The sequence below is a fragment of the Gymnoscopelus microlampas genome (assembly GCF_963454915.1).
Source record: "Gymnoscopelus microlampas genome assembly, chromosome: 8".
NCBI classification, from domain to species: Eukaryota; Metazoa; Chordata; class Actinopteri; order Myctophiformes; family Myctophidae; genus Gymnoscopelus; species Gymnoscopelus microlampas.
Window position 1 is genome coordinate 18,347,649 of NC_139945.1, and position 24,727 is coordinate 18,372,375.

The 24,727-nt window shown below is 41.9% G+C and overlaps 3 protein-coding genes across 6 annotated transcripts in view; 2 read left to right on the plus strand and 1 right to left on the minus strand.

Annotated features, from left to right (window-relative positions):
* The window catches only part of ryr1b (ryanodine receptor 1b (skeletal)), a 148,858-nt gene that overhangs the window by 18,052 nt on the left and 106,079 nt on the right, over positions 1-24,727 (minus strand). For all 4 annotated transcript variants that reach the window (XM_084064376.1, XM_084064374.1, XM_084064375.1 and 1 more), the window contains 6 exons: positions 24,382-24,455; positions 19,116-19,196; positions 18,699-18,787; positions 17,933-18,061; positions 17,300-17,404; positions 1,346-1,427 (listed from right to left, as the gene is read on the minus strand). In XM_084064376.1, coding sequence (XP_083920502.1) covers positions 1,346-1,427; positions 17,300-17,404; positions 17,933-18,061; positions 18,699-18,787; positions 19,116-19,196; positions 24,382-24,455 — 560 coding nt within the window. The remainder of the gene's footprint in view (positions 1-1,345; positions 1,428-17,299; positions 17,405-17,932; positions 18,062-18,698; positions 18,788-19,115; positions 19,197-24,381; positions 24,456-24,727) is intronic.
* LOC311050026 (solute carrier family 15 member 2-like) lies at positions 3,939-6,062 on the plus strand (the record flags this gene model as incomplete). Its single annotated transcript, XM_084063993.1, has 1 exon — positions 3,939-6,062. One exon carries the CDS (start codon positions 3,939-3,941, stop codon positions 6,060-6,062), a length of 2,124 nt encoding a protein of 707 aa, XP_083920119.1.
* LOC311050027 (solute carrier family 15 member 2-like) lies at positions 9,901-12,024 on the plus strand (the record flags this gene model as incomplete). Its single annotated transcript, XM_084063994.1, has 1 exon — positions 9,901-12,024. The coding sequence occupies one exon, from the start codon at positions 9,901-9,903 to the stop codon at positions 12,022-12,024; it is 2,124 nt and encodes a 707-aa protein (XP_083920120.1).

The window sequence follows — 24,727 nt, forward strand, 5'->3', positions numbered from 1 at the left end:
CACATTTTGTCCAAGTATCACATAAATCGGTACACACTGGCCCTCATTTATCAACGCGGTGTAAACCAAATAATGGGCGTCCGGCGAGATCACCGCAACTTTCGGCATTTATCAATATATCCTGACTTTGTCTTCAGCGTGCGGCCCACTCAGATCTCACGTCAGGTCGCGAGCAGTTGTTGACGTTGGCTGCACGCGTTTGTTCCATTGTAGATCTGCGGAGCAGCATTGTCTCACCGTCTGACAGGCATCTGGACACATATATCCACTCCAAAATGTATATATACTAATACATAATCCCTGTGCAAATATAACATTTTATAAACTCATTTAAACAAACTGCTTTAACAGTCATTCAGATAAGATTGCAGATCTGGCTGCATTGGCTATTTGAAAATAGCAGATCTACAAGCTCACAACGTGTCAATGCGACGTGTTGTGAGCTTGTAGATCTGCTATTTTCAAAATATACGAGCACTTATGCGAGAGCATTTTCGGGAGTTTGGACCAGCGCAGCGGCCCCGCTGTTATCTTTTCATGGCCACCGGGAGATCGGACATTTAACCCTCCCAACACACCAGCCTTCATCCATTAATGTTGTCACAGTCTCTGTCAGTGTCTTTGTGTTTGTCTTTGTGTGTGTGTGTCTTTGTGAGTGGCCGTGTGTTTTCGGCGTAGGCTTGGCTCCAGCTCCCAGCTTGGCACACCTGCTTCCAGTTCCCTCATCTCCCTCACCTGTCTGCCATCAGCTCATCACCTCCAGTCTATAAGGCCATGGTCTTCTCTTAACGCGATGCCAGATCGTTTCACAAACTTCCAGTGTGTGGTAACGCTTTTTGCCAGCTAATTCAGTCCTAGTTATTTCCTTGTGCTAACAGTTAGTGTTCTTGAACCTTGTTTTGTGTACTCCTCGTGACTCACTCCTCTCTCCTGTACTACAGTAACCATACTTGCCTGAAAATCGGGGCTTTTCGAAAAATTTTAAGTTTGTGTTATTTAAATGGCGCTCGTTTTCAGACGTCAGATTTATCAAAGCTCCGATGAAATGTAGGATTGGCTGTATAGGATCGCTTCATAAATGTGACTTTGACGTTGCCCTACGGCCAGATTTAAGGCAAAAAATATGCAGTTTTCTACGCTCCATTGATAAATGAGGGTCATTATGTCTATAGTCATTCCGAACATTGCTGGCCCACAATAACCTACCTGACCTGGCGGACACCTGTGCTCCCAGGACCACTTTTTCGAGTTATTAGTCACATGTTTGAGAATTATTTGTGATGTTATTTTGATATAAATAATTAAATATTTGTGCAAATGGTCCCTATGCGAAGGTCAAGCTTACCTTCAAGGAGAGACAGCAACATTACCACCATGTCTTTCTGCAGGTCCAGCAGTTCCTTGAGCAAACCCAGTTGGCTGGAGTCCTGGAAGAGACAGTCCAAACACCCATAAGGAAGATACACTTACAAGTAGGAACAATTTGCTGTTGGAAGGTTACGCTTTATTTATAGTCCCGATGATGGTGTTGCTGACACGAGCAGATCTTCAAGCTACCAACCCGTTGCATCACAACGCGTTGTTAGCTTGAACATTTGTTCTTGTCGGCAAGCAACTGACATAAGGTACTACGGCGTATACAATGAGGATTTAGCTGCTCCTGTCTGGAAGTCTACTGCTGTAAAAATGAACTGTGTAAAGTTCATACATTCTACGAGACAAAAAAGTAAGGTATTACGTTTTACCTCCGAGTGTGTTCTACTCCACCAAAGATCCTGGGTTTGCATTTTTGAGATAACAAAATGTGGATTTTTATTTAAAATGTTTTAACATTGCATGACAAATACCTTAAATACCAAAGACACTGAATGTGATGGACAGCCAGACACAAAGTGGAAACGCACAATAAGGCGGAGACTCAGTAAAAAATCTGGAGTGAAGATTTAACTCTGAGGCCTCACGTTTACGGGCAGTGACGTTCATCAGCAGCACGATTGTTGTGTTCGGAGGTTTGACCCAGCAGAAGAGAATTGTAATGAAAAAGGACAACCCTCCAAAAGAACACTGACTTCTATTGCATTTCAGTTTACAATTTGATTATGGGTCTGTGGTTCTGGGAAGTCATATTTGTTTGCTGGTTAGATTTGGCTGTCTTTAATGTCAAACTTGCACACTGTCAGCAGAATATCACTGGCAGGATGACCATTTCAGCTAACAATATTTGGACATCTCTGCACCGATTTAGATTAAAAAAAAAAAAACAGTGCACTGGGTAGGTTTAGGACGAGTGCACCAGTGTACCACCCTCAAACTAGAGGCCTACTTGTGTCAGAGTTAAATGAATACCCTGGATTTGAGGAGGAGGACACCATTATTAAAGAAGGGTGGCTCACCCTGCCTTTGCTTGAGCAATTCTGTGATCAAAGTAATCGTAGTAACATTTATGTGAACCACACTTGTACTGTATATATGTTAAACATATCACTAAAGACCCCCACAGATTCAGAGCCGGAGATCATCATAAGCTTTAGAGGGTGATGGTACATTAAGAGGTATAAATGTGAAGGAGATGATTGAGTCGATAATAATATTGGTACCACGGGGTATCCTCAGCAATCAGGGCTCTCACTGGTGGCCAGTTAGTGTATGGGGACAAATGGAAGAGTTTGACTGTAACCACTGGAGGGTGTGTGTGCTTCGAGCAACAGATGTGTTGTGGTGTGAAGGGGGAGGTGTAGTGTCATATCCAGTGGATACATGTTATCTATAGCACCTTTAGTATTATCAGGAGCCTAATAATAAAGAAAAAAACTAAAAGCATTCAAAGGTATGCAATGGAGAAGGAAAAAGTAAATCTGAAGGTTTAAAATACAAGGAGATAATTAAGCTGAGGCCATGCATAAAGCTAGGTGATACACTATGAGATAAAGCTATATTAAATGTATTGCGGTGCCTAAAAATGAAGTGACATGGAAGTGAGCGACACAGATTCTTCTTACGCCATTTCGTTGTCCGGGGTCAGCGTGCATCTAACAGGGTCACACACAAGAACCAAAATGTTACCCATAAACATTACCCATTCATTTTGTATTCCTTTTTGCTTTTGATTCCACCTGCAGTATAGTAGGTCCTCAAAGGAAAACTAATTGTAGGCTAATAGAAGCCATTTACACAGCAGATTCGGTTTCTGGCATTCATGTTTATTGTTGTTATTAGGGTTGTCCGATATTGGCTTTTTTACCGATAACCGATATACCGATATTGTCCAACTCTTAATTACCGATACCGATATCAACCGATACCGATATATGCGGGGATTATTGTGATTAGAGTAAGCTCAAATTTCATATCACACAGACCATATACAGTAAGAACTCCTGTAACTTATTTATAAAGCAAAAAAAACAAAAAAAACAAAACTTTTTTTTTTTTTTCAAAAACCGATACCGATATTGTCCCGATATCAATTTTTATGCTAATATCGGCCGATAATATTGGGAGGCCGATAATATCGGACATCCCTAGTTGTTATCCGTAAAATATTTCAGTTGGGCTATGTGTACTAATAACGCAGGGGATCGAACCTAGCAACAATGAGCACTCTGTCCACTTTGGAACACTCTGGGCATTCATATGTGATTCCATTTAAAAATGAATATCAAATATATTATTATTATTATTATATAATGATATTATTATTATTATTATTTTATAATGAGAGTCAATGGCACTCGATTCGGACTGATATCTTACTGAAATATGGAGATGGCTGACGTCACAGTATTGATGTCGTAGTACCTTCGTCATAGATGGACCAGGCTGGTTTATAAATATACAGTACATTTGGAATACCTTCTTTCTGTGACGACGGATGCGACGGATTTGGATGTTTAATCAAGACTTATTGATGCGACAGTAAGAACCTAACAACTGTAGTCATGGCGAAGAAACTATTTGGGACCAATTACCCGCTCAGCACCGTGTTCATAGTGGTGAATGAGTTCTGTGAACGCTTCTCCTACTATGGCATGAAAACGGTGCTGATGCTCTACTTTCTGAGCTACTTGAAATGGGACAGGAACCTCTCCACGGCTGTCTACCATGGCTTCTCCAGCCTCTGTTACTTCACACCTATACTGGGGGCTATCATTGCCGACTCCTGGCTTGGCAAGTTCAAGACTATCATTTACCTATCAATAGTCTATGTCATCGGCCATTTGTTCAAGTCTGTTGGGGCCATTCCCACACTGGGGGACGGGACAACGCACGTTGCGCTGTCCGTTTTAGGTCTGATTCTCATTGGTTTTGGCACGGGTGGGATCAAACCATGTGTGGCAGCATTTGGAGGAGACCAGTTTGATGAGGAAAATGTGATTGAAAGGGCTAGGTTTTTCTCTATATTCTACATGGCGATCAATGCTGGCAGCCTTTTATCAACTGTCATTACACCAATACTGAGAGGTGATGTGACATGCTTCGGAGGTGACTGCTACGCTCTGGCATTTGGAATTCCTGCAGCTCTAATGATCGTGGCTTTAGTTGTGTTCGTCGCTGGCAGTGGATTGTACAAAAAGGATCCTCCTGAGGGAAATGTCTTGCTGGATGTCTGCAAGTGCATTCAGTTTGCCATCAGCAACCGCTGGAAGAGGTCAAAGACTGATCCACAAAGGGAACACTGGCTGGACTGGGCTGAGGAAAAGTACTCAAGCCGTCTGATCACAGAGATAAAGATGATTCTGAACGTTCTTGTCCTCTTCATCCCTTTTCCCATGTTCTGGGCTCTCTTTGATCAGCAAGGTTCACGTTGGACACTCCAAGCCACCAGGATGAACATGGCTTTTGGAGATCATTTCAACCTGAAACCTGACCAAATGCAAATGATCAATCCTCTGCTCATTCTTCTGATGGTGCCCATGTTTGACTTCATCATATACCCCCTCATTGGCTTCTGCAAAATCAAGGTCACACCCCTAAGGAAGATGTCTACTGGTATGATCTTTGCAGCGTTGGCCTTTGGAGTAGCCATGATGGTGGAGGTGAATGTTGTGAAAACAATGGTGGAGCCTGCACCTCCAGGGGCATGTCTCCTACAGGTCTTTAACCTGGCAGAGAATGATGTCACTCTAAAGATCCCAGAAAGTGACCTGTTTAAAATGCCAATCGGATACCTTCAGGACCCTTCTGAATATGTAAGGCTTCCATTAGGGAAACCCGTTAAGGAACTGAAAATGGAGGTCACTTTAAATGGCCTCAATGGAACATCTGAGTGCACTCAGACCTTCACAGCGCAGGAAGCCCACACTCTCATCTTATATCGTGGTGCCACTGGAGTCTTGTGTGAACTTGTGAAAGACCACACAGAGAAAAGTGCAAGTGGGGACCCTCTTTTGAGGTTCATCAACACACAGTCTGAGGCAGTGACCCTAACTGTTAGAGAGGAGAAGGACTTCCAGGTGCCTGCCAACTATGATCCGTCTCCTTACAAGACCGTGACTAGGAAACGGTATCCAGACGTTAAATGTCACATGGAATCAAAGAGTTGCTCCTCTCTTGACCTCGGCCAGCTAGACTTTGGAGCCACCTACACTGTGCTCCTGTTGGAGAAATCAGGTAAGCTTGAGGCGCACAGGATGGAGGATGTGAAGGCCAGCAATGTTCACATTGCGTGGCAGGTCCCCATGTATGTCCTGATAACAGCCGGAGAGGTCATGTTCTCCATCACAGGCCTGGAATTCTCTTACTCACAGGCCCCGGCTAGCATGAAGTCAGTCGTGCAGGCTGGTTATCTTCTCACCATTGCTTTTGGGAACATCATAGTGCTAATCGTGGCAGAAGGGGCAGGTCTGGAACAGTGGGTGGAGTTCTTGTTGTTTGCCATACTCTCGGTGGCCGTGTGCTTCATTTTCTCCATCATGGCCCACTTCTACACCTATGTTGACCCCGACGAGGTCTTCAAGGGCAGCAAGGGGGTATCGGGGAACGAGGAGGAGGAGGACAACCCCAAGAAGAACCAAACGGAAGATGTAGATTTGAACAAAATAGAGGGCAGCAATGACGTGTAACCATATCAAAACCGTGGTTCCATTTTGGACATTGGAACAATTGGACGTTGGAAATGAGTTGTAAAGAAGTGTGTTTGTTTTGTTTTGACTTCTAAGTAGCACAACCAGGGCATGAAGACATACAAGACAATGTACAATAATGACGTTGCCGTTGATAAGGACGCCAGCCAGGACAAAAATATAAAATGAAAGAATATAAAATGTAAAAAAAAGAATATAAAACAAGGGAGAAAAAAAGTTGTCAAGTCCGCTTATTATTGGTTTTGATTGTTTAATTATCCAGTTTGCTACCAATGCCAGGGAGTAAGTAAGTAAGTAACGAAATACACATTAATATAAAGAGTTGGATTAAAGGAATGTAAGGCCGATTCAAAGGCACTGCAAGGCCCTGTGTCCACTGGGCTTTTTTTCTCAGCTGAAAACGCCAAGTCGCTCGCCTAGAAGCGCTTCCAGGCACCCAACTTCAAAATATTTTAGCTTTCGGCAGGCAGAGGAAAGCGCCGCCCGTGCATGCAAGTTAAATTCCCAGCACAACGCCAAGCTGCTGGAGTTTTCAAAAATCCGGTTTTAAACAATTACATGCGCTGCGCTAAGGAAAAAATATGTGTGTGAAATATACACGTCATGCATCCCAGATAATTAACAAGAAATGTAACACTGTTCTGGTCAATAATGCTGATAGTCTCAAAGCCAAAACAAGGCAATACAGATTGGTGAGCCTACATACTGTATCCTGTCACATACATCCATAAGTTCTCTTGACCATCTCAGCAAATGTATTGGATCTAATTGTGCCAAAGAACTCAAAATAATTCAAACCAAATGCACTGAATTAATAAACCATATCATTTGTCCATACATGTTCAAAAAACTCCAGAGGGATATTGGACCTGTGCCCAATAGGCCCCATGGTTGATGAAAGCACAGTTATTACCTATAACTATGTTACTTTGTCTTTTTTTTTTAAAGAGTCACAGTCTTTTGGGCTTGTTATGATAGACCTGGTCACTTCACTTGTTTCTCCTGCAAAAGCTGGCAACACTGGTTTCAGCCCGATCCAAGCTCCATGTGAGAAAATAAGTGAAGGATAACAAAATGTTTAAAAGATGCTGTTCTAACTAATGGACCATGTCACCATCCAGCTTCAGCCATTATAGTACACAAGAACCACTGACTATTACATTAATGGCTCTTTTTTTTTTGTGGATCTCTGTCATCTTGCCCAGATATGGTGACACGACAGGGTGGTCGGTGTATGTGAGAAATGAGAATATGAATTCACCAAATGTGAAAAATATTCACATTAAACCATAACAGAGCAGCAACAAAAAAAGAGGAAAAAACACAAAATGTTCTTCCATTATAAAACATTTTATGAAATTAAACGTAATATGTCAAATAATATAAAACGTTGAAAAAAGGGCAAGTCTTCAGCACATCTCGGCAAATGTATTGGATATATTTGTGCTAAAGAACTCAAAATAATTCAGACTAAATGCACTGAATTAATAAACCATGTAATTTCTTCATGTTTGTTCAAAGAACTCCAGATGGATGGATTGGAGGTGCCCAATAGGCCCCATGGTTGATGAAAGCACAGTTATTACGTCTGTAACTAGTTTTTTTTTTTTTAAGAGTCACAGTCTTTTGGGCTTGTTATGTTAGACCTGGTCACTTCACTTGTTTCTCCTGCAAAAGCTGGCAACACTGGTTTCAGCCCGATCCAAGCTCCATGTGAGAAAATAAGTGAAGGATGACAAAATGTTTAAAAGATGCTGTTCTAACTAATGGACCATGTCACCATCCAGCTTCAGTCATTATAGTACACAACCACTGACTATTATTACATTGATGGCTTCTTTTCTTTTGTGGATCTCTGTCATCTTGCCCAGATATGGCAACACGACAGGGTGGTTGCTGTATGTGAGTTTATGAATTCACCATGTGACAAATATTCACATTAAACCATCACAGAGCAGCAACAAAAAAAGAGGACAAAACACAAAATGTTACCCATCAACATTACCCATTCATTTTCTATTCCTTTTTGTTTTTGATTCCACCTACAGTATAGTATAGGATAATTCCTTTTAACAGGTCGTTCATGAAAGTCCTTGCGGTCTTGTTTCCAATGAGAACCTGTGAGCAATTAGGGGTTAAGAGTCTTGCTCAGGGACAAATTTCATTTCATCGACACATATGCTGGCCTGGCCGGGAATCGAACCTGCGGCAACCAGGGCCTCTGGCTCCCTAGGCGGACTCACTAACCACTCAGCTATGGCCTCAAAGGAAAACTAATTGTAGGCTAATAGAAGCCATTTACACAGCAGATTCGGTTTCTGGCATCCATGTTTATCCTCCAATAATTAAAAAAAGCTCTGTCTGTCTGTCCCCAAATCTCTTCTGCCCGGTTCTCCTCAGTGGCTGGAGCAATTGATCTGCATTTACACATGGCCATTAACCATCAGCATGTGCACCGCCAACACCCGTTTTTCACTTTCCCCAAATGTACGCTGTTTATTAGCGTTTTTAAGTCAACGCCGGAGGTTCCGTCGCCATGGTTACACAGCCCCGCAAGCTATGGGATGACTGCTACCCAACACTACCATACTGAATACCATGTATTCTGTTAAGAAGTATATTACTAAAAGCATCCAGGAGTAATATACTTATTAAAATTATACTTGTAATATACTTGTTTTAAAGTGCATTCAAAATGTATTTTTTTACAAAGCACATAAGTAAACTTTTTAGAAAAAAGTGCTAAATTACAAATTAATTTATGTTAGTATTCAATGTGCTTTGTAGAAAAATATATTGAATGCACTTTAAAACAAGTATATTACAAGTATAATGTTAAGAAATAAATTACTAATAGCATCCAGGAACATATTCAAAATAGTATACTTAAAATTAAAAACTTAAAAAAATAATTATACTTAAAAGCAAACTTTAAGTATACTTCTTTTTCACTATATTTTTTCAGCCTTATACTATAAATACACTGATGAAAAGTGTACTTTTACGAAGTAGTACTTAAGTGAAACTTCAATAAAATAGGCATTAACATACTTACAAAAATATATACTTGAACATAGTTTTAATAGCTTTTGTGAAAAGTATACTTTTAATAAGCATATTACAGTATATCTTAAATTAAGTGCATATTGAGGATAATTTGCTATGAATATACTATAAAAGCACTTAAAACACAATCATTTAAAATATACTTAACATTAAATGTACTTAAGTTAAACAAAAAATAAACATTATATGAATAGACTTTTGAAAAGTACATTTCTATTTAATTAAATTTTTTTTTTTTGTTTAATACACTTTTAACAAATGTGCTAAATGACAAATTAATTAATGTTGACATTTAATGTGCATTGTAGAAATATATTTTTGAATGCACTCTGATTATATTTGCTATAAAATATATTTTGGCAAAAAATGCACTGTTAGTATGCTTTGAAGAAAGTTCAAATTGACAATTAACATACTTATTGTGCTAAAAGTATACTTTAGCACAAAAAAAAAATACATTATTTTTTCACTTGGGTGAGTCCTGTCCTGTCCACTTTATATTATAAATAGTCATTATTATAATTATATAATGAGTTAATGGCACTCGTTTCAGACTGATATCTTACTGACATATGGAGATGGCTGACGTCACAGTATTGATGTCGTAGTGCCTTCGTCATAGATGAACCAGGCTGGTTTATAAATATACAGTACATTTGGAATACCTTCTTTCTGAGACGACGGATGTGACGGATTTGGATGTTTAATCAAGACTTATTGATGCGACAGTAAGAACCTAACAACTGTAGTCATGGCGAAGAAACTATTTGGGACCAATTACCCGCTCAGCACCGTGTTCATAGTGGTGAATGAGTTCTGTGAACGCTTCTCCTTCTATGGCATGAAAACGGTGCTGATGCTCTACTTTCTGAGCTACTTGAAATGGAACAAGAACCTCTCCACGGCTGTCTACCATGGCTTCTCCAGCCTCTGTTACTTCACACCTGTACTGGGGGCTATCATTGCCGACTCCTGGCTTGGCAAGTTCAAGACTATCATTTACCTATCAATAGTCTATGTCATCGGCCATTTGTTCAAGTCTGTTGGGGCCATTCCCACACTGGGGGACGGGACAACGCACGTTGCGCTGTCCGTTTTAGGTCTGATTCTCATTGGTTTTGGCACGGGTGGGATCAAACCATGTGTGGCAGCATTTGGAGGAGACCAGTTTGATGAGGAAAATGTGATTGAAAGGGCTAGGTTTTTCTCTATTTTCTACATGGCAATCAATGCTGGCGGTCTTTTATCAACTGTCATTACACCACTACTGAGAGGTGATGTGACATGCTTCGGAGGTGACTGCTACGCTCTGGCATTTGGAATTCCTGCAGCTCTAATGATCGTGGCTTTAGTTGTGTTCGTCGCTGGCAGTGGATTGTACAAAAAGGATCCTCCTCAGGGAAATGTCTTGCTGGATGTCTGCAAGTGCATTCAGTTTGCCATCAGCAACCGCAGGAAGAGGTCAAAGAATGACCCACAAAGGGAACACTGGCTGGACTGGGCTGAGGAAAAGTACTCGAGCCGTCTGATCAAAGAGATAAAGATGATTCTGAACGTTCTTGTCCTCTTCATCCCTTTTCCCATGTTCTGGGCTCTCTTTGATCAGCAAGGTTCACGTTGGACACTCCAAGCCACCAGGATGAACATGGCTTTTGGAGACCATTTCAACCTGAAACCTGACCAAATGCAAATGATCAATCCTCTGCTCATTCTTCTGATGGTGCCCATGTTTGACTTCATCATATACCCCCTCATTGGCTTCTGCAAAATCAAGGTCACACCCCTAAGGAAGATGTCTACTGGTATGATCTTTGCAGCGTTGGCCTTTGGAGTAGCCATGATGGTGGAGGTGAATGTTGTGAAAACAATGGTGGAGCCTGCACCTCCAGGGGAATGTCTCCTACAGGTCTTTAACCTGGCAGAGAATGATGTCACTCTAAAGATCCCAGAAAGTGACCTGTTCAAAATGCCAATCGGATACCTTCAGGACCCTTCTGAATATGTAAGGCTTCCATTAGGAGGACCCATTAAGGAACTGAAAATGGAGGTCACTTTAAATGGCCTCAATGGAACATCTGAGTGCACTCAGACCTTCACAGCGCAGGAAGCCCACACTCTCATCTTATATCGTGGTGCCACTGGAGTCTTGTGTGAACTTGTGAAAGACCATACAGAGAAAAGTGCAAGTGGGGACCCTCTTTTGAGGTTCATCAACACACAGTCTGAGGCAGTGACCCTAACTGTTAGAGAGGAGAAGGACTTCCAGGTGCCTGCCAACTATGATCCGTCTCCTTACAAGACTGTGACTAGGAAACGGTATCCAGACGTTAAATGTCACATGGAATCAAAGAGTTGCTCCTCTCTTGACCTCGGCCAGCTAGACTTTGGAGCCACCTACACTGTGCTCCTGTTGGAGAAATCAGGTAAGCTTGAGGCGCACAGGATGGAGGATGTGAAGGCCAGCAATGTTCACATTGCGTGGCAGGTCCCCATGTATGTCCTGATAACAGCCGGAGAGGTCTTGTTCTCCATCACAGGCCTGGAATTCTCCTACTCACAGGCCCCGGCTAGCATGAAGTCAGTCCTGCAGGCTGGTTATCTTATCACCATTGCCTTTGGGAACATCATAGTGCTAATCGTGGCAGAAGGGGCAGGTCTGGAACAGTGGGTGGAGTTCTTGTTGTTTGCCATACTCTCGGTGGCCGTGTGCTTCATTTTCTCCATCATGGCCCACTTCTACACCTATGTTGACCCCGACGAGGTCTTCAAGGGCAGCAAGGGGGTATCGGGGAACGAGGAGGAGGAGGACGCCACCCCCAAGAAGAACCAAACGGAAGAACATTTGAACAAAATAGAGGGCAGCAATGAAGTGTAACCATATCAAAACCGTGGTTCGGCTTTTAATCGTTTGTGATGCGAACGCTGTACTTTACTAGGCAGCCATTTTGGACATGTAAGTTGGAAATAAGTTTTAAAGAAGTGTGTTTGTTTTGTTTGACTTCTAAGTAGCACAACCAGGGCACGAAGACAAACAAGACAATGTACAATAATGGCATTGCCATTGATAAGGACGCCAACCAGGACAAAAAATACAAAATGAAAGAATATAAAATATAAAAAAAGAATATAAAAGAATATAAAACGAGGGGGAAAAAAGTTGTCAAGTCCGCTCATTATTGGTTTTGAGATTGTTTAACAATCCAGTTTGCGTCCAATGCCAGGGAGTAAGTGGGCGAAATATACCAAAGATAAGATACGAGTGGGAGAGAGAAAGCTGGAGTACCGATTCAAAGGCACTGTAAGGCCCTGTGTCCACTGGGATTTTTTCTCAGCTGAAAACGCCAAGGCGCTCGCCTAAAAGCGCTTCCAGCGTGAGCGCAAATAAAATGCCCAGCGCAACGCCAAGCTGCTGGAGTTTCCAAAAATGCAGCGCTCCGGTTTTAAACAATTAAAAACATGCGCTGCGCTAAGGAAAAAAACATCTTGGTAGACACGGGGCCTAAGTGTTAAATATCCACATCATGCATCCCAGATAAACATACAAGAAATGTAACACTGTTCTGGTCAATAAGGCTTAAAGTTTCAAAGCCAAAACAAGGCAATACAGATTGGTGGAGGGATATTGGACCTGTGCCCAATAGGCCTCCATGGTTGATGAAAGCACAGTTATTACCTCTAACTATGTTACTTTGGCTTTTTTTTTTAACCATAACAGAGCAGCAAAAAAAAAAAGAGGGAAAAAACACAAAATGTACTTCCATTATAAAAAGATTGTAAAATGATTAATAAACCATGTATTTTCTCCATGGATGTTTAAAGAACTCCAGAGGGATATTGGAGGTGCCCAAAATAAAGCACTGTGTTATTATTTTTGGCTCTCATCTTGCCATGATATGGCGACACAGCGGGGGCGGGCGGTGTATGTGAGATTATGAATTCACCAAATGTGAAAATGATTCCATAACAGAGCAGTAAGAAAAAAAGAGGAAAAAACACAAAATCTCCTTCCAGTATAAGATAATTTATAAAATTAAACTTAATATGTCAAAATAATAATAAAACGTTTTCAGCTGGGCAACAAGCTCCATGTGAAAAATAAGTGAAGAATGCCAGCCAGGGGGGGGGGGGAGACAGGGTCAAATAACAGCATGGCAGCATGTAGGACTTCATGTGGTCAGTCTGTGACAGCAGTCACTTACTATGACATATCTAAGGCCTTAAAACTCCATGCTTGGGCAAGTTTTGACTGTCCACATCCCCGTACAGCCTTGTGTCTTTGTGACCACCGTGAAGAAATCCAGACAGAGTTGTTCCAATTCTCAATCCACTCTGGATTATCTCATCAATATCTCTTGTACACCACAGTGTAACCTGTGGGGTTGATTTGCACAAATTATTGGCCTGAACCCAGCCCGAGCCTGTAAATTGTTGGCCTGAACTCAACCCAATGATCCACAGATAACTGGTGCCAAAGCTCCAGACCAGGGACGTGCAGAGCGATTTGGAGAGGCAGGGGCTGGAATTTCAAAAGGGCACCTACTGGATTTTTTTAACAAACAATTACCATACTTTTAGGCCCAAAAACCCGAAAATGTATCATTGCATGCTTAATGTCCTTAAAGTCACGCATCCAACAAGCTTTGAACTGAGCAGATTGGACCTTTCAGTTCCAGAGATAATGGCCAAAACATCTTGAAAACAGCAAAAACCTTTGCTGGGTTTCGATCGCAGATTTTCGATTGAGTTTTGGCCATTGTCGCCCGTTTTTCTTTAATAACACAGGCTACGAAGGTAGACAAACTAGATACCTGAGGAAAGTTCACTTTGAGCTGCATCCAATACATCCACTGCCATTTCCGTCTGCCTTACTGTTAGGCCGCTAGGGGCAGTTGAAATTATTTTTTGTTATTTTTTTCTGTTCTTTTTTTTCAGTCTGGAGAGGGCATTTTTTTACCGACGGGTAAAAGTGCAGGGGCTCAAGCCCCCTTTCATGTCTATGTGTGCACGTGCATGCTCCAGACCTTCGGCGACAGACCAACTCTGTCTGGATGTTTTGCCTGTAGTCACATAACCTACTACTCCCTTCAACATGAACCATGCCATACCTGACAGAGCACAGGGCACAACTAAGACAATGAGGCTGTACAGGAGCGTCAACAGTCAGATCTGCAAGCTTGTCGCTACTTTTGATACTTTTGTGTGATGCTGTAGTATGATCAAGTAGGGCGTTAGCGACGATATGTAACTGATGTCATAGATTGGCCACAGGAAGTCCAAGATCCACATGAAGCCATTCTGTTACTGGACCCTGTCTTTTTTTCCCAGGCTGTCATCCTTCACTTATTTTTCACATGGAGCTTGGATCGGGCTGAAACCTTGACGTTTTCTTTTTTCTTTTTCAGTTTATATTCTTTGAAATATTTGACTTTAATTTAAAAAAAAATTGCTCAGCCTGGTGCGAGCCCCACTGAATATTAACACATTTAGTGCCAAAAACGTCAAATCCATCCTTTTTTTCCACAAGGGGCGCTCTCACGCAACTTAGGAATGATCCGAGGACCCTGTAAAATGGAATGGACGGATGTGAATCCAGTCCGAAAAACGTCACTTCCATCCGCTCCAATGATAGGATCTTGAGAAAAAGGTCCATATCGCCATACTTTTTTACAGTGGTGAAAACAAGCCATTTTCAACGCGCGATCACTCTGCAATGGCGGATTGCGTTAGAAATATTATTGTTCCAGTCGTTAGACAGGACCCTCGACCATCGCCCAGACACCCTTTGTTTACACCCGGGTCCTCGTGGAGGCTTCTACAGCTCTGAAAACATCACCGTTAACGGTAAGAAACACTGGCACTGGATGTACCCTGTTTTAAAAAACCTCTGGCACCCGATATATACATATTTGCAAATATTTGAATGTATAAAAGGTGTGAAAAATAATGAGTGGAGGTGCTATGCTTGTTATGTTAGTGCACAAGAAATTTTACACCCACAACACTTACATCATCCTACACCAAATATCAGCTGTTTATTAGCGTTTTTGTGTAAAACCATGTCGCCATGGTTATGGCTGCCCAGCTGTGGGATGGCACCGCAAGCTAGGGGACGAACTGCCTCCCGGGTTGCCAGATCATGTGCGCATATCCCCCCACGGGTATGGACTAGTTGTTATAATTCTGGAACCCATTTTTATACTAAAAATAATTCAAGTTTTCCCCCCAAGTACTGACTGCCACACTAGTAATAGACTCTCTTGTTTTTTCATAACTTTTCTATGATTGACTTATGATGATTTGATGTATGGCAGCCAGTGTTGCAGGCTGTATATTATCTGTATTTTAAAATGTTATGGTAATTGTTTTGTGAATCATTTGATGCCTTGAAATGCATTTCAAGTTTGTTCAGAAAATATGTAATTGTGTAGTCAGTCTACCTCATGGGCCATGGTCAGCATTGTCTGAGTTTATGATGATGCCAATTACTAATTGTGGGTGGGTCTCACCTGTTATATAAGGGAGGCTGGAATTGTTGAGCTCAAAATGCTCAGAGTGGAAAATGCTCAGTTTGCTTGAGACTAACAGGTGGACAACACCATGGGAGAGCTGCCAGGGCCTCTGGGAAAGAGGCATTGCCTGTAACAGTATCGTAGTTCTTTTTTTGTTTAGTTATCAAGTGTTTATATCTTACTTTCTGTTTTTGAAAGTGTATTTTTGGCCAGTATTATTTATTTCTTGAAGTATTATGTTAAAAATCCTGCATGGGACTGTTTTATTAGTTTTGGTGGTAAATAAAATACGGAAAATCTACATTCTTGGACTTTGTCAATTCTTGGAGCCTTGACCATCCGGCCAACTGTTACAATAACAGTAGGGAAGCAGAGAAGCAAAACTACAGCAATTCATATAATATAATATGTTGAAACTCACCACCCTTGCTTTAGTTTAGGATTAGATTTAGACAAAACACTTCACTGTCTAGGCATTACAACTGCAATTATATGTGCATTACCCAATGTAGCAGTAGTGGCTCAGAGCCTCTGCCTGATGAGCAAAATACCTAATATCTTCCCCGGAGAAGGGGAAATTCCCCTTTAGGATAGTGGTTAAGATATTGGCTTTCCACGCAGGAGACCCAAGTTCAAGTCCCGGGTGTTACACCTGTTCTAATACAAACATGCACTGCAGAAACAGTGTGTTGTGTAGAAGTGTTATATATTTTTATATAAAGGTTTGTTATAAGATTAGAGTCACACGCCAGCGGGTCTCGGTTAGCTCAAGCAAGTGATTAAAGACACAATATTTACACAAAACACATTACTATGGAAAGGAAGAAAGAAAGAAAGAGAAAACTGATCAAAAGAATTATGCAGAATTATAAAGTGTCCAAAGAAAAAAGGAGATAAATGTAGTCAGAGTTTCTACCATGAAGACTTAGCCTGGGACCAGACGAATCTGCAAGTGCAAAAAAATTGCACTCTGGGATTTGAGTCTGGCACCGCTCCATAGAGAATCCATTTCCTGCTCCAGAAGACGTGGGTAACCAATCAGGGCCCAGTATTCGAATATGGGAGACTGTAATTGGTAGTTGGTTGTAGGTCTAACCAATTGCGTCGAGGGCCATTGTTTTGATCCCGCCCCTTGGGAAAAAAAACTTCCTCATGGAAGCACCAGACTCATATCCACGCAGTGATATAGTCTAGCTACGCCACGCTAATGAAGACTCACATCCACTTTGTTCAATTATAATTGCATTACTTGAAAAATAAACAGTTATTGCGACAATTCTATGAAATAAAAGAAGAATCAAATAAACACATGCTTTACTCTGCGGGGAACACGAGAACAACAAAGCGCACAATTAGATTAAATAATGTATACTATCTAATTCATTCTAATTGGATAATTGTATGATGAGTCCATTAAACCTTAATGTTTATAGAGGAAAGACCAAGAGCCTTTGTTTTTGATGCTAAATTAATTGTTTCCTGTGAGTTTGACTCTTGGAGAATTGTAATGCATCGCCTCACACCGTACAAACAATCTACCATATTGCCCTAGTAAGTGTATATCCGCTACATAGCAACCACATCATACAGAGTGTGATACATACTGTATACACAGGTAGGAATGTACGTCACAAGTCTTACCTGAGCCAGTTTCATCATCATGTGAGCGAAGACGTGCAGGAATCCCACCACAGCGTCCCACAATCTGCTGTGAGCCAGTGACTGCTGGTTCCCTGTGCATGGACCCTGACGCAGAGAGAGAGAGAGAGAGAGAGAGAGAGAGAGAGAGAGAGAGAGAAATTAATTCCAATGCCAATGTCGAGATTTCTCGTCATTTTGATCAGCCTCAGCATAGTATCTATGTCACAGTACGATTGGAGAACCAGTCAGATTGAAGAAGGTGCACTCGGTTTCACCGCCGGAGGCATGCCGCCTGAAGGTGACTTGAGCCACGGGAGGCACCGGCGAGCGAGTTACAGCGAGCGAGTCGCTGTGCGTTGCGAAGTCACCTTCAGTTGACTCAGCGCCGTCCGAGTTACGTAGGGTGGTTTTAGTTGACAAGAAGCTCATTTTCTTTTGTTTTTTACATAAATGAATAAACAGCTTTAATGGATGGCATGTTCAGCAAACAACTTCAAATACATGTTTCTTTACATGTTTCTTTCTTTTTTCTAAATGTTGATAAGGAGTACAATATGGGATCTTTCAAAAACACAATTAGCTGAGGGGTTATGAAATTAGCCAATCCAAAATGTCTGAGCATAGCTCCCTTACCTGGATGTACTCTGTCAAGCTGTTGAAGACCTGCTTCGCCACGGTCATGGCCTTGGAGAAGTTCCTCTTGCCCGGCTCGTCGATGATGTCTTTCCCCGAGTAGTACCAGTAGAAGTCACTGATAGACTCCTACAGACAGGTGTAAGGAAGAATCATCACACAAGATGACAGAGTATGGCAGAGGACAGGACACAAAGGAGCAATTTTGTGGCATCAATTCCTTCCACCAGGAACAAAGAACACGCTTTAATCCATTCAATCGCATTTGTGTAATTTTAGATTCTAGAAATTATTTTATACTGCTATTCAAAAGTAGCAGATATACAAGCTCGGTTCCACGCTACGAGCTTGTAGATCTGCTACTTTTGAAAAATCGTGAACATTTGTGCAAATCTTTGAATATATGTTTTTTTTTAAGCGGACAATTGTAACTCATATTTTACTCCTGGGGGGGGGGTACCTGGAACAAAATGTTTTGATATGGGGGGTCCGCAACCAGATACATATAATTTTGGATGGTCCTTGACATGAAAAAAAAAAGTTAGGATTTAGAAGACATTTGTAGAATCCCCAGAAGCAAATATTTGAGTTAAACATTTTCGCTTTAAAAAAAACAGATCTACAAGCTTGTGAGCTTGTAGATCTGCTATTTTTGAATAGCCTAAAGTATAAAATAGTGGTTATAACAAAAAATCTAAAATGACACAATATGCGTTCCCGGATTGAGTGGGTTAAGCAAGAATCAGTGTGTGAGCAGCAGGGTCACCTGCAGACGAAGCAGGTAGTCCACGGTGCAGATGATGACGTTGATAGTAGTGGTGCTTCCGGTCTGAGTCCTCAGGTAATTCTGGAAATCTGGAAGTGCACACGACGGAAACGGTCAATAATACTCCAGGAATGGAATAAAACAAAGGCCCGTTTTAGCATACGGTTATACATTGAGACCTTGAACGCATCTATGTCACTTTAGATTTCTTTGGCTATTCAAAAATAGCAGATCTACAAGTTCATAGCGCGGCACTCGGTGCCGCGCTATGAACTTGTAGATCTGCTATTTTTGAAAAATCGTGAAAAGGATTTTTAAATGTTTTTTTCCGAAAAACTGTTGGGATTTTGATTTTTTTTAGAAGCGGCCTCAGGTCTTAATGGGTTAATTAGGGTCTAGATACTTGTCGTCACTCACCGTTATTGTGACCCTCGCAAAGCAGCTGCAGGAAGCGGAAGAGGTCGCAGGTGAATTCATCGTCCGCCATCACTTTCTCGTCTGGGGCAGAGGGAGCGTGCGAGATGGATGTTAAATGTGGGATTAGCTTTTTTTTACAGTGCAGCGTGTTTGGTGTACTGAGAGGCTGTGAAGAGTACAGTATACCATTGGCTCTCAAAGTGGGGTCCGGGGACCCCCAGGGGTCCTTGGGGGAGGTTTCAGGGGGTCCCCAGCAAAATTAATGAATATGGCATCATACAATTTTTTACCACTTTAACCATTATTTTATACTTTGGCTATTAAAAAATAGCAGATCTACAAGCTCACAGCGAACTTGTAGACCTGCTATTTAAAAAAAAAAAAGCTACATAAATCTTCTGTTCTGGGGGGTCCCTGGCATAAAACCTTTTCAGATGGGGGTCCGCAGCCAAATACATATCAATTTGGGGGTCCATGACATGAAAAAGTTTGAGAAGCACTGCAGTATACAATAGTGGTTCTCAACACCAGTCCAGTCTGTGGACCCAGACTGCTGCTAAGCCTCTATTCTTAACGCAGCGATTGCCAACCTGTGGGCCGGGGGCCCACTGGTGGCACCACGAGGACATTTCAAGTGGGCCTCCAAGTAATTGGCAAAACACTAAGATCTTATTAATATAACATTGATATAAAAAAAAGAAAAATGTAAAAAAGTTTTAATGATCATTAAAATAAACATACTCTGAAAATCCACACGGCTCTACACTACTTAACATGGCAACCGATGGCAAAGTCTTGTTAAGTGCTGTTAACCCTTCAAGACCGGGAAAGCATCTGTGTCATTTTAGATTTCTTTGGCTATTCAAAAATAGCAGATATACAAGCTACGAGCTTGTAGATCTGCTAAAAAATTGCCAAATAAGTCTAAAAATTACACAGATGCCTTCCCGGTCTTAACGGGTTAAGTACCGTTGAGATGTTCACGTGGGCCCTGATCCAGAAAAGGTTGGGAACCACTGGTCTAATGGAAGCCAGCAGAGGCCTAGGTCCTTCACGGATTAGAATTTGTAGGGATAAAGAAAATCTATACAGGATGTTTGAGAGAATCTGATACACTGGCATGTTCCTTTACTGGACGGATGGGTGGGGCGGACCTACCTGTATCACCTGTGTGGTGATGTCATGTTTCAGGTGAAACAGTTAGCGTGTGTGTGTGTGTGTGTGTGTGTGTGTGTGTGTGTGTGTGTGTGTGTGTGTGTGTGTGTGTGTGTACAAAAATGTAAGTACCGTCAACTCATACCACACCACTGATAAGCCCCATGTTAGCATGCGTTAGTCCAACAAAACAAAACAAAAAAAGAAATATCAACACAACAACACAGAGGACGTCTTGTTTGTCCGTCCACTCGAAAGGAGACGGCGGATAGGTTCTGAACCCCCTCAGTCAGAACTGTACAATACCTACCTGACTGACACACCGGCTGTCCGCGCAGAGATAGAGTGACAGACACAAGACTTCACACAGTCCACAACATACTACAATGACTGAATGGACTGAAGACACATATAAATGAATGGACAAAGAGACATATATAATAACTAGCTAGGATTGATGAAGTCGAACAGACGGACAGACTTGTTGGATATACAGACATACAGAGATGATGAGCCATGAGGACAGCTTTTGCTTCTCTACGTGTTTTTTTATTACGGCCACAATGTCAAGCAGGACAGATCTACTGAACTCCACTAACTCTGGTTCAATATGTGTGTGTGGGTGCTGAGGAGGGCAGGGATGGATGGATGGATGGAAAGATGGATGGATGGATGGTTGATGGATGGATGGATGGAGGGGGTGGCAGTTACAAGAGCGGCCACTTGGGAATCGGAAGGTGTGCACATTGAAAAGCACTTTGGATAAAGGCGCTGCGCAGTTTACCATTTATAGACAGATGGACAGAGGGATGGGAGGGATGGACGGAGGGAGGGATGGGAGGGATTGATGGGTGGGAAGAGACATCAGGAGATCCAGTTTACGTTTAAAGCAAGTGTTATGGGTTATGATTGAGGAACACATTCGGTATGTGAATGTATACTGAGGAAGCTCACAGGGGATTCAGTCAGCATGTGAAGGAAGGGCGAAAGCTCAGCGATGATTAAATCAGAATGTGTATGTACTGGAGAAGCTCACAGGGCATTCAATCAGCATGTGAAGGTGGAGGGAAAGCTCAGAGACGCTTCAGTCAGTAGTAAAGGGGAAGCTCAGAGGGGATTCAGTAAAGACAGAAAACAAGTCAAAACTTTGTTGACATCATAACTCAACCAAGCCGCTCGCTCGATAGTCCTTGCGAATGAGTCAAAGCAAACATTAGTAGGTGAGCTTCAGTAATAAATGCTGTTGCTGATCCTGGTACTTTAAACCTGAGGATACAATGATTAGAGTGAACACAGGAAATAGGCGATAGAGACACAACAGTGGCATATTAGCAGGGAAGGAAAAGTGTAAGGATTGGTGTGGCAATTCAACCACAATTTGTTAACCTCCTCAACGCATTCTCACTCCCAAGACGGCAAACGGGTGACAGTTTGGGACGGATGACCCCACAGGGTCACATGTTGACCCCATGGAAGTGAGTTACGATTCTGTCCCTATCGGGACATATCTCCAATGGCGCAGAGTCGGCTGAAGCAGACGTCGCAACACTCGGCGCGGCAGCTCGCTCGCCTAGCGGCTCGTTCGGCGGTGCCCCTCGTGGACAACAGTTTTTTTTAGCGGAGCCGTCACCCTTTTAGTCTTGGGTTTGAGAGCGGCACTTCCGCATTCCTGGAGAGCGGAAGGGACCGGGACGTCCTGAGACGACCCCCAGGGGAGCCCCGTCAAACGTTTGGTCAAATTCGTCCCAAGAAGTCACTATAGGCCGTTTTGGGAGTGAGAGTGTGTTGACCTCCTCGAGATGCTCTCTGGTTAAGAAAGATCTACAAATCTAACAGTAAAACAAAGTAAAAAATAATCAGTAACACTGTCTATGAATTCTACATCTAATATTTCACAGGATACCTTCATATGGCATTATACACCAAATGTGTTATAAGAGTTGCTACAAGCCTTCATGCCTTATGATGTCTTTTTCTTCTTTCTTTTTTTTTTACACCTTTTTCTCCTCAATTTAGTCATTTATGCCAATGAATTCCTCCCCACACACACATTCCTGTGTTGTCACTGCTGTTGTACCCTACTCCCACCGGGAGGACGCAGCGCCTCTGTCTCTACAGTATAGACGTAATGTACCTGGTGGGCAGGTACTTTACCACTGCGCCACCCGAGTGCTATGATGTCTTTTATCAACAGTCGTAAGACATTATAAGTTAGACTATATTTCATAAGGTCAAGTATAAAAACTGCTCATAATTGCTTTATCCATTAATGAAATGTCATGGTCTAATGAGCATCTTTGTTCGATTGTGATACCTAACATCAAGTATTATAGTCAAACTTATATTACCTTATGACTGTTGATACTAAGTCATCATAAGACATGATGAAGGTTTATAGAAACTCTTATAATGCATTATAGGGAGATGTGTTAGCGCGTTATGAATGTATGTACGGTAGTACTAGTAGTACCATTATAAATACAGAATGCATTGGCATTTTACATATAAGCATAACATTGGCGTGATGCCCCAATTTTCCAGAGAACATCCTTTGGTGTCAAAAAAGGAATGTTGACGAGTAGAGTAGTAGTAGTAGTAGGTTTAGGGTAGAGGGGTTACATCTGGTGGTGAATGGGTGGGGTTTTAGGGGTGGTGGGGGTTAGGGTATGTGTGTAAGGTGGGGGGTTACGTGTGATGGTATTAGACAGATGGCTTAGTAGCCAGTAGGTACCTTTGAATTTGGCCATATGGCTTTTGCGGAGTGATATAGGCTACTGTAGAGTCATAATGTTGTGGGTTTTGGCTGCAATTCATTTCTGTTTCTAGGCTCTGCAATCTCCTTGAGAGGGCTGATCAGTGACCGGTCAGTCGCTGATCTAACATGGATGGAGTTACAGTAGATCTGTTCTAAAAGCACTCAAGGAGACGAAATCCAACTTGTTCATCACCAAAGTACGCAAAGAGTGAAAGAGCAAAATGATAACACCGTGTACAAGTTAAGCCTGGGCGATATAAAAGATGTCATATCACCATCAAAACGTCACAATAAACGGTATACATATACTGCGTATAATTATATGTTATTGGGTTATTTTATTTTATTTCTAATTATGTTGATTTGTGTAAATGCTTTAGGTATTATTCTCGTGTTATTCTTTATGTCGAGGAGCCGAAACTGTACTGTACTGTACAGTACCTATATATGAGATGTAACAAATCTTGAATCTTGAATGACATAACACAGTTTATACATTTCAACATTGTGATGTACATTTTATGTACAATCACCTGAAGTCAGCTCATGCTGTGCATCTATTCAACTGCTATGGTTAGGTAACTAATAAATATGCACATCGGTTAAGGGATATCACGGAATCACGGTCGGGGTATCACGGAAATATTGCGATATTTGAGACTATGGAATAACGGCCCAAGCCTAGTGTTAGTAGGGCAGCCACGTCTACATTTTAACCTCCTTGAGTGACTTTAAAGTTGGATTTTGTGAGGTCCTTGAGAGCGAAATGAAATGCATTATTGACTACACAACACAGGAAAAGACTAGTCAGGTCAATAGAAACTATAAGAGACAGAGACAGAGATAGCCAGAGGACAGAAGGCTGAGACAGACAGAGAGAGAGAGAGAGAGAGAGAGAGAATATGAAAGGCAGTTTTTATTTACCACGTTCCATATCTGAGTACCACGAGAACAGCAAAATGGTGGTTGTAGGGAGAGGGGGGTGTTGTGAATGTGGTGTGGAAGAGGAGAGAGAGGGAGGGAAACAAAGAGACAAGACTGTGAGTGCATCGCTGTCAGGAGGATGAACAGGTTCACACGGAAATACGGTCAAAACATGATGCAAACAGGTCCTGTACACGGCAATATCCTGTTCAAGTGTTAATTTATCTCTGACAGTGTAACAAATGGACCTGGAAGGGCAAACGACAAGATGACAAGAGTGCAACATGGAAACTACAATCTTATACAACAAACATAATACGACAAACTGAAAATGGTCAATCTGTTCCAAATGTGATAGGCAGGTTTGTGTGCAAGTGCAAGTTTTTGTTTTGTTTTTTTGTCACACGACCGTGTGGCGGTAACGTTACTTACTCGTGCCTTCCTCTGAAACCATTCCAAGTCCCTCGGCCTTGTTCTGTCTTTCAAATGCATTCAGGTCCAGAACGCTGCCAACACACACACACACACACACACACACACTCACACATTTAAAATATACAGCCTCATACTATATAAATACAATAATACTATACAACTGATAACAACTGACCTACAAGGTCACAACGCATCATGACACAACACGTTCTGAGCTTGCATATCGGCAATTTTTGCTACTTTGGGAGAAACAAAACCATTTTCAAATCCCACGATTTTGTAACCCTTTTTTCACCGGGTGCCAATTTTCTAAGTGATCCTGGGCGCTACACTACCCCCACAG